The 14738-nt window shown below is 61.6% G+C and overlaps 1 protein-coding gene and 1 long non-coding RNA gene across 2 annotated transcripts; one reads left to right on the forward strand and one right to left on the reverse strand.

Moving 5' to 3' along the window:
* Positions 876–10704, reverse strand: BNIP3 (BCL2 interacting protein 3). The gene is made up of 6 exons (XM_003359404.4): positions 10458–10704; positions 4715–4865; positions 4347–4431; positions 3190–3299; positions 2928–3080; positions 876–1595 (listed from the first exon to the last, which is right to left on the reverse strand). The coding sequence occupies exons 1-6, from the start codon at positions 10501–10503 to the stop codon at positions 1550–1552; spliced, it is 591 nt and encodes a 196-aa protein (XP_003359452.3). The 5' UTR covers positions 10504–10704; the 3' UTR covers positions 876–1549.
* LOC110256840 lies at positions 10831–12355 on the forward strand. Its single transcript, XR_002338864.1, has 2 exons — positions 10831–10910; positions 11829–12355. It is a non-coding gene; the product is annotated as an uncharacterized LOC110256840 (long non-coding RNA).

The following is a 14738-nucleotide window of genomic DNA, read 5'->3' on the forward strand; positions in this document are numbered from 1 at the left end:
AGAGAGAACCCAACACAGACAGGAGTGGAGAAGAGAAGGAACTAAGGTTTTTTGTTTCGGTTTTGTGTTTTAGGGCCGCACGTGTGGCATATGGAGGTTCCCAGGATAGGGACTGAATTGGAGCTGCAGCTGCCGGCCTACACCACAGCCACAGCAACACGGGATCCGAGCCGCCTGTGACCTATGCTACAGCTCATGCCAACACTGGATCCTCAACCCACAGAGCGAGGCCAAGGATTGAACCCACGTCCTTATGGATACTAGTTGGGTTGGTTACCACTGAGCCACAAAGGGAGCTCCCAGAACTAAGATTTTTAAAAGTGAAGAAAGCCACTTGCTCACACAGGAGATTTAGGATCGGTGCTCCAGGAGGAAGGCAGAGATTATACCTAGAACCCTAGTCATCCCAGGCCAGGGGATGGCCTGTACCTCCACATCCACGAACCTGTGGGAGACACTGGCAGGGCGCCAAGGCCTCCAGGATGCAGGCAAACCCAAGTGGGGGCAGAGCTGGGTGGCGGGCTCGCCGCGCCCTCGGGGCGCTGACTCAGGACCCCAGACCTTCCCGGGAGCACCTGGCGCCTGCTGAACACCAGACACGTTTGCTCTGAAACAAGAGGGAACCCCCTTGGCCAGAGCAGAGCGGGTCAGTGGGGCTCAGGTTTATCTTAGTGGATAAATCAGTTTGGGGCCGTAGGCAGCTACTTCACGGTCATCGTTTAAACAGATTTTAAAAATTCGCATGTTAGGTTTATTTTCATGCGGCCCAATTTTAGCATGGAAGAGCGAAACACACACACTAGCCACTATCCAAGGGGAGCCGTCTCACGGCATCAGAAAGCCCGTCTGACGCTCGGTGTTAAGCCACATGAAAGTACAGTCGCCAAGAGGTTGGCCAAGATTTATTTTTTTCTATTCCAGCCTTTCTAAGTAGACAGAGGAGCTTAGACCCAAGCCGATTCTGAGCACACAAAGCCCAAGCAGGCTAAAGCCAGCAATGCAGACGGAGCAGCTTCCCCGTGTCCCCGGAGTCTCAGCAGCGGTCCCGTGTGGGCCGGGACCGCCCGCCTGGGCGGATCTGTAGCCTGGGTTCTACAGATCAGGTGGCAGAGCCACGGGCACAGCCAGGAGGGCTCTGCGGGAGCCAGGCGTCCGCTTCACACTCGTCCGCAGTAGTGAGGCCGTGGCGTCCATGTGGGTAACAGACCCCGCAGGCAGTCTTTTCCTATCGAGTGCCTAACTCAAGGCTGCAGATAACCTGTTACAATACTAGATTCGTCATGACTAGGTGTGTTAAAATTATTTATGCTGGGACGTCTGTCATGTCCAGAGACCGGTCGCTACAGGTGATTCAGGAGACGCGAACCAGTGACGTGCTTAGGACCCACCCCGGGAGTGGGTCCCAGGCAGGCGGGCAGAGTCGTGGTGTCTGTAACCTGGCGAGTCAGGACCGCGCCGCTTACACAAGAGCAGGCGGGCGTCGCGGCTTCTTCCGCGAGCTGTGCTGCGCGCCCACAGCCCCGACGGGCGCGCCGGGCCCCGCTCTTCCTCAGAAGCCGCTGGGGGACGTGGTCAGACGCCTCCCGATGTAGATCCTGAGAGGAGAAGGAGCGGGTAGCCGAGGGGGCCGGGGCCGGGTTCCAGCTTATTTAGGGAAGGAGGGGGCTGGCGGCCTCCTAGCGGACCTGTCCTCACAACCTGTGCTGGCATCTGCATCAGCCTGTGCTTTAGGGAGGAACCTGATGGAGGAAGCCCCCCGGCCTGCTCTAACCGCAGCACCACGCAGGGGACGCAGCCCGGACACGCCGCCGGGAGGGAGGCGTCTGCCCAACTGGACGCGCTCACTCCTCTCACTATGACTTGTCTGTCTTCACTTTCTGGGCCGTACCGGGGGCATGTGGAAGTTCCCAGGCCAGGGATGGAACCCACACCCCGGCAGTGACCTGAGCCACCTGCAGTGACAATGCCAGGTCCTTAACGTGCTCAGCCACCAGGGAACTCCCACTACTGTTTGAACTGACCACGCGGCTAAGCCGCCCATGGGGCCAAGTTTATCAGCACCAACCTCACAATGACCGTGCCCCCCAGGAGCTCAAGTGCGGTGTGGGAGGAAGGGGCTTCCGAAAGGGCTGCCCGGGGAGGGGGTGGGGGCGGGGCAGGGAGGGGGAGTGTCCTCAGGGCCCACGGGCCTGCCAGCGGGGGCTTCCTCCGAGGGAGGGGGTGCACGGAATCCTGACAAGTCCCCAGGGATCTGGGGCAGGAAGGGCAGAGACCAGCTGGGAGCCGGCTGCAGAGTCCATCCTGAAACAGTGGCCTAACCCCCGGCCAGCCAGGCCCCCAGTGTCTGACTGCAGGTTCTGGAGGAAGCTCCAGAAAGCAGTCCCTCTCAGCTGCCTGGGCGAGGCTGCCAGAGCGACTTGGGGTGGAGCCGGGGGGCTGTGCCCAGGGGAAGCCAGGACAGGGCCAGGAGGGCCCCGGGCTCCAGCATATCCAACAGGAGGCAGGCGGAGTTCTGGTCTAGGGTCTGCGGGTGGGAAAGAGGTGGTGGGAGGGCTGGCATCTCTGCCACATCCACGGGACCTGGGGGGTGACTGTGACTACGCCTGGCAGCACCCACCTAAAGCCCAAGCCAGTTGACAAGCCAGTTGTCCCCCGAGCTGCAGTCCCAGAGCCCCCACCCCCCCCCCAGCCGGACTAGGCCCCTGGCCCCTAGACAGCACACACCCATGCTGCCCGTCCCGCGTGGGTACCAGAACCCAAGGCCTCGTTCCTCCTCCGACGAGGAGGCGCGGCTCCGCCGGGCCCAGGTGCAGCCGCCCTGCACACAGCGGTCCAGGCAGAGGGGTCGGCCCGAGCCCCCAGCCTGGCTCACCGCTCCCAACAGCTGCACTTCGGAGCCCCGGGGCGGGGCCCAGGGGGTCACCTACCCCAGCCCGATGGCCAGCAGGTGGGACAGCAGAAGAGACGGAAGGAAGACTTTGAGGAACTCGGCCGAGAAGACGCCCCCCTTCTTCATCACGCTCGTGTTCCTCATGCTGAGCGTGGTCGTGCGCTTCGGGTGCTTGAAGAGGAGGAACTCCCTGGGCGGGCGGAGACCCCCGCCGTCAGGAGGCGGCCCGGCCCCGCCCCCAGCCCCGCCCCCGCAGGCCCCGCCCCCGGGGAAAGACCCCACGGAGCCCGGGGACTCACTTGGCAGGGGGGACGTTCTCCGGCCGGCTGGACCAGTCCCAGATCCAGTCCGAGTTCTTCTTCAGGAGGCTCTCCACCTCCCTCCTCCTCTCCATGTAATCCTCCTCGGACTGGGTGTCAATGGAAAGCGCCACGAGTGGGGTCCCGCGGGCTCCACGCCCGCCTGTGCTCACCTCCCACCCCGGTGCCAGACCCGCAGCCGGAGCCCGGAGCCGGCCGGGGGGGGGGGGACGCCTTCCCTCCCCTCCGCACCCCGCCTGGCTAGGTCCCAACGCAGACACTGTCCCCCGGCAGCCAAAGGAGGACACGGGCGCCCACAGAGACGCTGGCCGCGCTCCTTGTCCTTCCGCGAGACAAGGAAGCGGCGGGAGCAGGGAAGGCCCGTAAACAACGCAAGGGAGCCACTGCTGCCGCGTGGGAAGGAAGGACGGGCCCCAGGCCCTCGGTACAGCCCTGCTTTCAGCCTTGACGCTCCCACGGACGCTAAGAGCTTGAAAAGGCTGCGGCTCGGGCGCTGCTCTCTCGGCCTCTGCAGTTCCCAGCAGCTGAGCCCGACCACCTCCAGCTCTGCTGACACGCGGCCGCGCCAAGCGGGCGGGACCCAGACGGGACGAGGTGCTTCTGGCCCGAGGACCCCGCTGAGCTTTGCCCAGATGCGGCGCCGCCGAGGTGAGCCAGCCGGCCGCGCTGGCCGCCGGCCCACAGTCCACACGGCGGCGGCACCGGCTCTCGTGGACTCCCTCCTCCAGAGGGTGTGGCCCCACAAGCGCCCGACCGGGAAGGCCCCCTGCATCCAGGGAACTGCTGGAGGGACGTCAGGAGAGTGGCCAGAGCCCGGAGGCACCAGCCTGCTTGGCTCCTGACGGGACGCACCGGGCACGGCCTCGTCCAGCCGCCACAGCAGATGGAGGGCAGGCCAGGCCCCCCGGACCCACACCGCCCACCCGACAGACCCACCGCCTGGCTCCCGGCCTCCCTCTGGGTGACCCTGGGTGGGGGATGGGGGCGGGAAGCCCAGGAGCCCCTGTGAGGGGCTGAGGACGGCCCCGCCCGCCCCCAGTCCCCGTTTCAGAGGACCCCAAAGCCAGACCCACACGACTCGATGACCCTGCAAACGGCGCAAACAGATCACAAACGTGTGCACCTGCACAGCTCACCTGAGCGCTGTTCTTTTCTCCAACACTGTGTGCGTCTGTCTCAGAAGCTCTGTTCGTGTCCTGCGGCGTCTGCGAGCGAGGCGGGCTGAGCAGAATGACCACAGGACAGAGCGCGCGTTAACCTTCCCCCACGAGAGCAGCCCCCCAGGCCAGGCCAGAGCCGTCCCCAGCACGGGGGCCAGGCCGGAGCGAGCGACCCTCTGTCTTGGAGGAGCTCGGAGGCCGGGCCGTCAGCCCCGAAGCAGGGACCCCACGGACAGCCTGCAGGCACTGCCCCCGCCAGGGTCTGAGGAGGCTGGAAAGGAAGCTCGGGGCTGCGACGGCAGCGACCCAGCAGCTCGCGCTGAGACGCCCGCCTTCCCGCCCACCTGTCGCAGTGAGAGCTCTTGGAGCTGCTCCGTCCAGATTCGTGCTGGGCATCGAGCAGTATCTTCTCCATGTCGCCGTTATAAATAGAAACGGAGTCTGGAACGCTGCTCCCGCTCCCGTTACTGCCAAAGTGCAATTCTACCCAGGAGCCTGATGGGGACAAAAAGAGGGACACGGCTGCAATTTCCTACCCCCAACCAGCGCACCCCTTCCACGCCCAAGACTCCCAGGGAACCGGCCCTGAGCCGGGCAGGAAGACCGTCAGGCCGGCTCCCGTCAGATCGCGGGAGCCGGCCCCGCCTCGCCCTTCCGGGGACCCAAGCGCCCCTGGGGAGAGGGACCCCGCGCGTGCAGCCCCACTGCCCCCAGACGCACTTCGGCGGCTCCAGGGCGCTCGCCGCTCACGGCGGGAGGAAGGCGGGTCAGCGAAATCCTCGGGATTTGCGAGTGAAGGAGAGAGGTTGAAACTGTCACCTGTCACCGACCCCCACCTCCCAGCGTCCCGCTCTGACCTCGAGGCGCTGTCGCGAGCCTCAGAGGCCAGATAAACACACAGCGAATGCAACAGGCGACTGCTGCCGACCCCTGCCGCCAACCCCTGCCAGAGCCGCACGGGCAGTGTCTCCACGGCCAGTCACCAGCGCTCTTCCTCGCCCGAACCGGACCTGACCTCGTTAGAGCCCCACGCAGATGGACCTTTCCAGATGGCACAGGAACAGAGCGCCAAGGTCCCCTGCCCACCTGCGCAGCCCATCCACAGCTTCCGCCCCCGACGCTACCAGCCGGCAGAGCCCCGCCAGCCCCACCACCCGCAGGCCCGGAGGAGCCCCGGGGACACGCGGCTGGGAACGGGGGCGAGTGCCAGGGCTGCGGGCTGGCTCTGCCTCGGCTGCCCGGGGCGACAGCCCTGGACTCCAGGAGGCTCTGAGGGGCCTCACACGCAGATGCAGGGCCCGGCGTGTGGGGCCCACAAGCCCACCGCCTCCGAGGCTGCGGGGCCAACAGGCGCGTCTGGGGGCCGCGCACTTGGTCTCTAAGGGCTGCGGCGGCAGCTTGTGCGCTTTCTCTGCGTGTCTGATCTCGAGTGAGGTTGCGCCGGCCTTCCCGGGATGCTGGCCCCGGGGGCACTTTGCGGAGCTCGCTGCTGGCGTCTGCTCCCTTGCTCTGCGCGGTCCACCCTCCCTCCAGCTCAACACTCCGCCGCCAGGCCTTGCATCAGGCAACGCGTTCTCCTGGGTCTGCCGTCCGGGGTCTTGAGGTGGACGTGACCGATCCGAGTTCCAACGTGCAGCCTCCCGCTCGCCTGAGGTTGTGTCTCGCGCACGATGCACGGGCCTGGACGTGGCCCTGCACGAGTGAGCTGGACGCGGCTGGGATAGTCCCTGTGGCTCTGTGGCCAGGCCAGAGCCCCCTGCGTCCCCCCCTCCCATCCTGCTGCTTATCAGTCAAGCTGGCTGCGCACGGGTCTCCGGGGCCCAGGTCCCCGTGGTGTCGCACGGGGCAGGGGTCGTCGTTAAGAGCACGGAGCCAGCCGGACTCTACCGACAACCGTCACCAGAGCACGGCAGCCACCACGGGCCACCAGGCGTCAGGCCCCATCCATCTGACGGAGCCTGGCCTGCAGCCCGCCCGCAACAGCAGGGGAGCGAATCCAAGCTCCAGGAATACAGCGCGAACGGCCGCCCACTTGGCCGCTAAGAGAACCGTCCATTCCAGGCCATGCGCCCTCGGCTCAGCCTCCAGTGGTTCCGTCCACCGGGCCCGCAGCAGGCGAGCCAGGCTTTGTCTGGGAGCCCAGGACCCACTGGACCAAGGCCCAGGCAGCCCGGCCCTCCGCGTCGGCCGAAGCTGCAGGAAGGACGCCAGGTCTCCCGTCCGCCAAGGACGCTGCCCGCCGTGACGCAGGCCCGGGAGCCCCAGGCCCCGCTGAGAAAGAGGCTCGGGTGTCAGAGCCCTTCCCGCAGGAAGGTGACACCCAGCCAGCCGGCCCGCTCTCCCCATGCGTGGACAGGACCGCGGGGCGCTGCTCCGGGCAGGGTTCCTTTTCTAGGTTCTGCCTTAGGCGCGGGGCCTGGCTGCCAGGTCACGTCCCCTTACGGTGGCTGACGTTGCGAGTTGTGACACAGCGTCTGACGTGACAGTGTCTACACCAACCACCAATGTTCCAACACCCGCTAGCTGTCCAGTGTCCATCCTGACACTACCTGGAGTGCAGACGGTAGACGTCTACCTAGATGGCCCCGAGGGGACACCCAGGCCGCCCGCACTGCCGCCTGGTGGACCGCCAGCTCCCCCCTCCCCCAAGGAACTCACTGGAACAACTCACAGAACCCGGAAAACTGCTTACCCGGCCCCATCCCAGAAAGAACACGACACAGGAACAGCAGCTGGGGCGAGGGTGGGGGGCTTCGGAGCCACGGGCCTCCTTCAAACCTTTTCTCACCCAGTCTCTAGGCTGCCCCCAGGTGGGTGCCCAGTGTCCACCCTCATCTTTGGTCTCTCCCGCCCCCGCCTGAGGCTACCTAGGCCCCCGTCACCCCGTTAGCACGGGCCCCGGTGTCTTCCAAAGGAGCTGCTGGCAGAAGGCGCGCTAGTAACTCTCAGCTGCTCCTGCGGCTCAAGGAAGTCCACCGGTGCCGGGGCTGAGCTCGGGGCCCGGAACCGGGGACAGCGATTCAATACAGGTGTTTCTCAACTGAAATACAAAATACGGGAGTTCCCATCATGGCTCAGTGGTTAACACACCCGACTAGGAGCCATGAGGACACGGGTTCGAGCCCTGGCCTCGCTCAGTGGGTTAAGGATCCGGCGTTGCCATGAGCTGTGGTGGAGGTCGGCAGCTACAGCTGATTTGACCCCTAGCCTGGGAACCTCCATATGCCTCGGGGTGCGGCCCTAAAAAGACCAAAAATAAATTAAATAAGTAAACATCAAGAAATACAAACTTCTCAGTTTCAGGAGTGTCTGTTTATTACACCGGCAGGGTCTGCTCAAGCCTCTGTGGAAACAAGCATATGCTCTGCAGAATCGTCTCGTACAAAGTCCCATCCTCAAGGAAAACCTCTCGTTCTGGGTTGCAGAGAGCAAACGCTTGGGTCCAAAAGCCGAGTTCTAAGAACGGATTTACGGTAGGCCAAGAGCTTGACTATTAACCCGCAGCAAGTGGGCGGCAGAGCAGCTTCCCGGAAAAGGAAGCCAGGGTTGCCACTGACCCCCTTCCACCTGCAGTCACGAGCGCCCTCGCCTTCCTGGGCCAGAAAGATGGGAGCCAGGCTGCTTCACGGCACCGCCTCAGCAGCACAAATAACCTGTCAAGTCACTGGTACAATGAGGCCTCAGAAAAAACAGGTGGTGATACCTCTGCCCAGACTCGGGCCCCTGCCCACACCTGCCTACCACGCACACAGCAGGACACAGGGCAGGTGAGCATGGCAGGTGAGAAGGATGAGCAGCCTCGGCTGCTCATTCGAAGTCACATCACAAAAGGGGCTGACAAGCCTTAGACTTGTTAGCCCGTCTTGATGTTCATTCGTTTTGTTAAAACACAAACTGTGACCCCTTTCTCCACAGTCCTGCCTCCACAGTGAGACGCCAGGCCCTGGGTCCCAGAGCCCCCGCACCCTGGTCTGGGCTGGCAGGCCTCCACCCAGGCTACCGAGGACCGCCTGCGGTGCCCTCCCCGCTCTCTGGAGTCCCACCCCCGGTTCGGAAGGCTGGGTCAGAACCCAGTCGGGGCATTTCCTTTGCAAAAACTCTTGCGGTGATGAAGGTTTGAAAACTGCTAGGCAAGTTCCTAGGAGACAATGGGATCGAGGTCACAGAGGCCCCCGGAGAAGCGCCCCCATCCCAGGCAGAGCGGCTCACTAAGCCTGCAGGCAACCACCACCCGAACCAGCTGGGGTTTTACGAAGTGACAGTTTTAAAAAGCTTCTCAAGTTGGGTGGGACAGGACAGAGGCCTGATGAACCGGGAAGTCGACCAGGCAGGTCACCGAGGCTCCAAGAAGCAGGAGCTGATTAGTCGCACCCTCCGCCTGCCTGGCGAGCGCCCTGTCGCTGAGGCTCCAAGCCGCCCACCAGCACCCAAAGGAGGCGGCCCTGAGAAGTCACTGCGGCCTCATTCACTCCTCTCTGGGCCAGGACCTAGTGTCTGAAATGTCACCCTACTGCACCGGACACATGCGCTACTCACCTTCCTCTCCATGCGCCCGGGCCCCTGGTGGGCTGCTGGTGACAGCAGAACCCTAGGGCTGCAGGAGAAGGGCTGGGGCGGCCTCGGGCACCCCAGGGCACCTCACGGCGCTGGTCAGGCCCCAGCAGAGCAGGGAGGGCGTTCTCCAGGACAGTAAGTCTCCCCCCCACACACACTCTAGCAGCTGTTTATCTGAGGAAAAGGTCGAGCTGCCAGTCAAGAGCTCTGAGCGGGAAGGACCAGGAGTCCAGAGGGAGCCATCAGCTTGGCTGTGAACTCGGGAGACACCCAGTCAAAGGCGGGAGCAGAGGGGAGAACGCGTGCTGCTGTCCGTCGGTGGGGCTACCAAGGCTCAGCGTTCTTTCCAAGGTAAACAAGAGGCAGTCAAACCAAAACAGAGCTGAGGACAGGCGCCACCAACCCGGGCGGGGACTCACGTTTCTCAGGGCGGACCCGGGGCCCATGTGACCCTCTGGGCAGGACCCTGAGCAAGTGCCCCACAGCACGTACCCGAGAGGAGCCCAAAGAGCCCAGCAGGAGTTTCCACTCGGCCTGCAACTGTCTTTTTATAGAATAAACAAAACAGAAAAACAAATCTTTTAACTTGGGAGCTGGCCTTCTGCATTGCCAATGACTCAGCAGTTTGGTGTGTCAATCAAGGAACGGAGATGGGGGCTCTGGGCGCTTAGAACCCTTCCAGACACAAATCTCAACCACCAAAGCACGAGGTCAGAAGCGTAGACGAGTGACCACGGCATCCTCGGTGGTGAGAAAAGACAGATTCAATCTCAACCTGTTTCCAAGAAGATAAGCAGTGTTGAAATTTAATGAGATGACAGGATTTTTAAACTGTCGTCTTAGTTCTAAATGCACATTATACAACGCATTACACCGAGTCTTACTTAGGAAAAGCTTGTTGGAAGGCGTAAGAAAATGTGGCTAAGTTCAGATAACAAAAAGGTTTTCAAAAACTTAAAAATGCACCCGCAAAGGTTTCGACGGTCCTCTCCAAACTTATTTACGTGCTCCCGCTGCCTAAACTCTTGCTTCAGAGGATCCAAAGGTCGCGCGCACGGCCCCTCCTCCAGCCCGCGGCCGCGGGGCTCCCCAGGGACAGGACCGCGAGGCCGGACCCCGCGAGCCCGCTTTCCGGGAGGGGCAGGGGGTCCCCGCCTCGCCGGCCACCAGTCCGCGTCCAGCTTGGCTTTGGAACGACCCCCAGGACGAGAGAACCTGAGCTTCAGGGAAGAGCTGGCGGCGCGCCCCCGCCGTGTCTAAGCGGCCCCCCGACGCTGACCGGCGCCCCGCACCCCCGGCAGCCCCGGCAGCCCACGTCCCCCAGCCGCGCCTCCGGACCGAGCCGACGACGCTGCAACCACGTCCACGAACTCCACCCGCAAGCCAGGCGTTTGCTCGCCGGTACCGGCACGGGCCCTGGGCTGCGCCTCTGCCGTCCGGGGAGGCTGCACCCGCCGCGCCCCGAGCCCGCGGCGCCCGGCCTCCCGGGGGTCCCCGCGCAGCCCCTCCACCAGGCCGCCCGGGCCCGCTCACCGTGCAGGCTCTCCTCCTGCAGCCCGGGGGCCTCGCTCTGAGACATGGCGGCGGGGCGGCGGGGGCCGGAGCCGAGCTGCGGCCGCAGAGGGACGGGGGGAGGCGGCAGCGGTGGCGGCGGCGGCGGCGGCGCGGGCCTAGCAGCTCGAGCGCGGTCGGCCCGCGGCCCGACTGACTGACGCTGGCGGCGGACGCACGGCGGATAAGCGGCGGCGAAGCGGCGGCGCCGCCCATTGGCCGCGGGGCGGGGCCTTCGAGGGCGCGTGCGGCGCGTGCGACGCGTGCGCGGGGCGGGGGCGGGGGAGGGGTCGCCTGAGGAGTGGAGCGCGCGTGCGCTGGCCGGGCGGTGCGGAGGGGGCTGCGCGTGCGCAGGCGGGACGGGGCGCGGGGCGGGGCGGGGAGACCCGGGCCGGGAGCGCGCGCCCTGGGGGGCGAGGCGTGGGAAACCGGCAGGTGCGTGTCGGACGTGCGGGCCCCGCGGAGAAACCTAGGCCGGCGGGAGGCGGGGCCTGGCGGGGCCTGGGCGTCGGTGATACTGCCTGAGGCCTGACCGCGCTCCCTCTGACCGCGGGGAGGAGAGCAAGGGAGGCGGGGCAGCCAGCCGAAGGCGGCGCTGGCAGTTTGGCCGGCGTCCTGAGGCCACCAGCCGGTCGCCCCTCTCAGTTGACCGCCTTTTGTACGTCAGCCTGGCGGGAAGTCAGATCAGAATCTCTGGCAACAGGTCTGGGATGCCGCACATCAGCCCTGTGACCACAAGGCCTAAATGGCCAGGACTTGATCAGCGATGACAGCTTCCCCGACTTCGGTCCCTGCCTCCAGCTCAGGACCAACCAGAGAAAGACAGATAGGACCAATATTTGCGTCCCTAGCCAATCGCAGGGACGCGGCGGATGCTCATGAGAGGGGCATCAATCTTGCTTTCTCTCTGGATGTCCAGGAGCTGGCCTTGCTTTCAGGCTGACTGTCCTTCTCATTTTCACTTGCTCATGGTGCGTGGAGCCCACGCCGCCCCTGTCCCAGCGGCATTCTAGTTGGGTGCAGCCAGGAACAAACAGAACAGCGTGTCCCTGCAGAGGCGCGAATTGCAGTCTCTCAGTGTTCCCACCCCAGCCCTCCCCAGGCGCCCCTCCCAGCTCCTCGGCCCCTCTTCCTGGGGAAGCAGCTGCGGTATTGAGCCTTAGGGCCCACAGACACCCTGTGTTTGGCCATCATTTAGGTGTTCTTTGACTTTTTTCTCAGCAGTATCTTGCAGTTGTCAGGGTTCAGGGCTCGCACATCTTTTGTCAGAGGCATCTCTAAATATTCATACTTTTAATGTTATGGTGACTACCGTTGTTAAATCTCATTTGATTGCTTTTTGAAAATATATAGGAATATGGATTTTAGTGTCATCACGTCTTGCAACCTGCTAAGCTCACTGAAGTTTTTTATAAGTCCTCGAAAAGACAGTGGCACCTGGTTTTCCTTCCCCATGTGGAACCCTCTACAGCTTCCAGCAAGTTCCATCACCCAGAGGACGCCATGCAAGGAAGTGGCAATGCCGGGACTTGAAGACCTGCTCCAGTGACAGGCCCTACTCTCACCTGCCCTGCCCTGAAAAACAGCCTCAGTGGCCTAGGGAAGTCCCCAGGTCAGGGGTCACATCTAAGCTGCAACTGCAGCCTACGCCACAGCAACCCTGGATCCAAACCACTTCTGTGACCTACACCGCAGCTTATGGCAATGCAGGATCCTTAACCCGCTGACTGAGGCCAGGGATGGAACCGGTGACGTCACAGAGACAACACTAGGTCCTTGACCAGCTGAGCCACAGCGGGAACCCCCAGTCTGGTTTTTGAAGCAGAGGTCATCAAACTTTTTTGCTCCTGTATCCCCGAATAAATTTTGAAAAACTCGCCCTTCCGCATTCCAAGCAGACGTCTAAGTTTTGCATCGTCAATGTAGAGAGTCGTAAAGGAGGTCGTGTCTGGCACATCATCGTTTTAATCCAACTTTTCATAACACTTTTAAATGTATACAATGGCCACGAAGTCCTAAGGCAATTTGATATTCTCATCACCCAATTAAAATATGCGTTAATCAGTATCCTTCTAGGGAGTTCCCACTGTGGCTCATTGGTTTACGAACCCAGCTTGTGTCCATGAGGATGCAAGTTGATCCTCGGCCTTGTTCAGTGGGTTAAGGATCCAGCGTTGCCATGAGCAGTGGTGTAGGTCGCAGACACGGCTCAGATCTGGCATTGCTGTGGTTGTGTCACAGGCTGGCAGCTGCAGGTCTGGTTTGACCCCTGGCCTGGGAACCTCCATATGCCACAGGTGTGGCCCTAAAAAGCAAGTAAATAAAGAAATAATCCTTCTTTACAAGAAATTTTAAAATGCTTTTTTCTTCTTGAACCTACATTTCAATTTCACTTTTTCCTTGCAAAGAAGACATAATGTAATATCTTTTTTTTTTTTTTTTTCCGGTCCTTTTAGGGCCACACCCACGGCATGTGGAGGTTCCCGGGCCAGGGGTCAAATCAGAGCCATAGCTGCGGTCTACATCACAGTCACAGCAATGCAGGATCCAAGCCGCATCTGCAACCTACACCACAGCTCACGGCAACACCAGATCCTTAATCTACTGAGCAAGGCCAGGGATCGAACCTTTGTCCTCATGGATACTAGTCAGGTTTGTTACTGCTGAGCCATGATGGGAGCTCCTTTTGAAAGTATTTTATTAAGCACCCTATCATTTCTCTCTGTCAAATGGCTGTGGCTGTGCATTTAAATGTAATAAAAATATCTTCTGGGACCTAAGGCTCTTTAAAATTTCTTTTAATGGGGTTATCATTCTGATGGTCAGCATTTCCCAATTCAGCAAAATAACAAACCTCAAGTTTTGGTAAGTAATTATTAAGAATGGACAAGGGAGTTCCCGTGGTGGCGCGGCGGAAGCAACTCCCACTAGGGACCATGAGGTTGCAGATTCGATTCCTGGCCCCGCTCCTTGGGTTAAGGATCAGCGTTGCCGTGAGCTGTGGAGCAGGTTGCAGATGCGTCTCTGATCGGGCGTTGCTGTGGCTGTCGTGTAGGCCGGCAGCTGTAGCTCCCATTCGCCCTCGAGCCTGGGAACCTCCACATGCCGCTGGTGCGGCCCTGAAAAAGCAAAAGAAGAAGAACGAGGCCAGGAACAGCAGCATTCAGTTCACATTTTCCTTTCCGTGGCTGTCAGTCCTGAAAAGCCGGTCACTAAACAGACCCATGAGAACTGAAAGCACTGCGGCCCGTGCGTGTTCATGGCTCTGATGCCCCAGCCCCTGAACCGGTGGGTTCCATGCCAAAGGTCACATGGGGACCTTTCACCCAAAAACTGCAGCGATAACACCAGCTGACGATGAAACAGGTCCATCTTCAAGTTGGTTGAAACTCGAAGAATTAGAATCTCCCTGGATTGCCGAAGGGTTTACCCACTGGTGGGGTCACACCCTTTCGCAGCCCCAAACACCGCATTCCCAGTTGTGCCTGGGGAGTTTCTGGAAGTTTGCACAGCCCAGGGCAAAGCCGCAAGGCAGTCAGGATGCAGAAGCAAGTGGGAGGAGGCAGTGGTGGAGGGGGTGGGGGTCGATTTGGGCCAAGAACTTGATCTGGCCCAAACGCTCCTACCGCTCCCCTCGTTGAAAGGCCTTCGAGCGGCACACCCCAGCTTGAGACCCCTGAGCTGCAGGTATTCACCGAAGCCCTTCTCCTGCTGGTCTTGGTGGACGGGGAGGTGGGGGAGGTGGGGGAGGTGGGCGGGCAGGCCTCCCCAGGCACCCCCCCCCCCCCGTCCCCAACAAGGGAGGGCCACCAGGGAGGGGCCAAAGGAGGCTGGAAGGGCAGAGGCTGTTTCCTCCTCCAGCAGCGGGTGCTGGTTAAAGTTTAGAGAACCAGAAATAGACATTTAGGTATATTATTTTTTAAAAAACGAAGTAGAAACATCTTGAATTTGAATATCAACACTAAGGATGTGGGAGTTCCCGCTGTGGTTTAAAGGGTTAAGAACCTGACTAGTATCCATGAGGATGCAGCATCGATCCCCGACCTCGTGCCACTGAGGTTAAGGATCTGGCGTTGCTGTGGCTGTGCTATAGGATCAACTGTAGCTCTGATTTGACCCCCAGCCTGGGAACCTCCATGGGCCGAGGGTACGACCCTAAAAGGACAAAAAAGTCTCCAAATGACAGATGTTTGAGGGGCACAGAGAAACAGGAGCCTCCTACACCGTGGGTAGCAATGTAAACTAGTGCGGCCGCTATGAAAG

The sequence above is a fragment of the Sus scrofa genome, chromosome 14, assembly GCF_000003025.6.
Source record: "Sus scrofa isolate TJ Tabasco breed Duroc chromosome 14, Sscrofa11.1, whole genome shotgun sequence".
NCBI lineage: Eukaryota > Metazoa > Chordata > Mammalia > Artiodactyla > Suidae > Sus > Sus scrofa.

Coding starts and splice junctions, on each gene's coding strand:
- BNIP3 (XM_003359404.4), bottom strand. CDS start 10,503: ATGTCTCAGAGCGAGGCCCCCGGGCTGCAGGAGGAGAGCCTGCACG. Junction 4,432..4,714: donor AAGAGCTCTCACTGCGACAG/GTGGGCGGGAAG, acceptor CATTCTGCTCAG/CCCGCCTCGCTCGCAGACGC. Junction 3,300..4,346: donor GAGAAAAGAACAGCGCTCAG/GTGAGCTGTGCA, acceptor ATTGACACCCAG/TCCGAGGAGGATTACATGGA.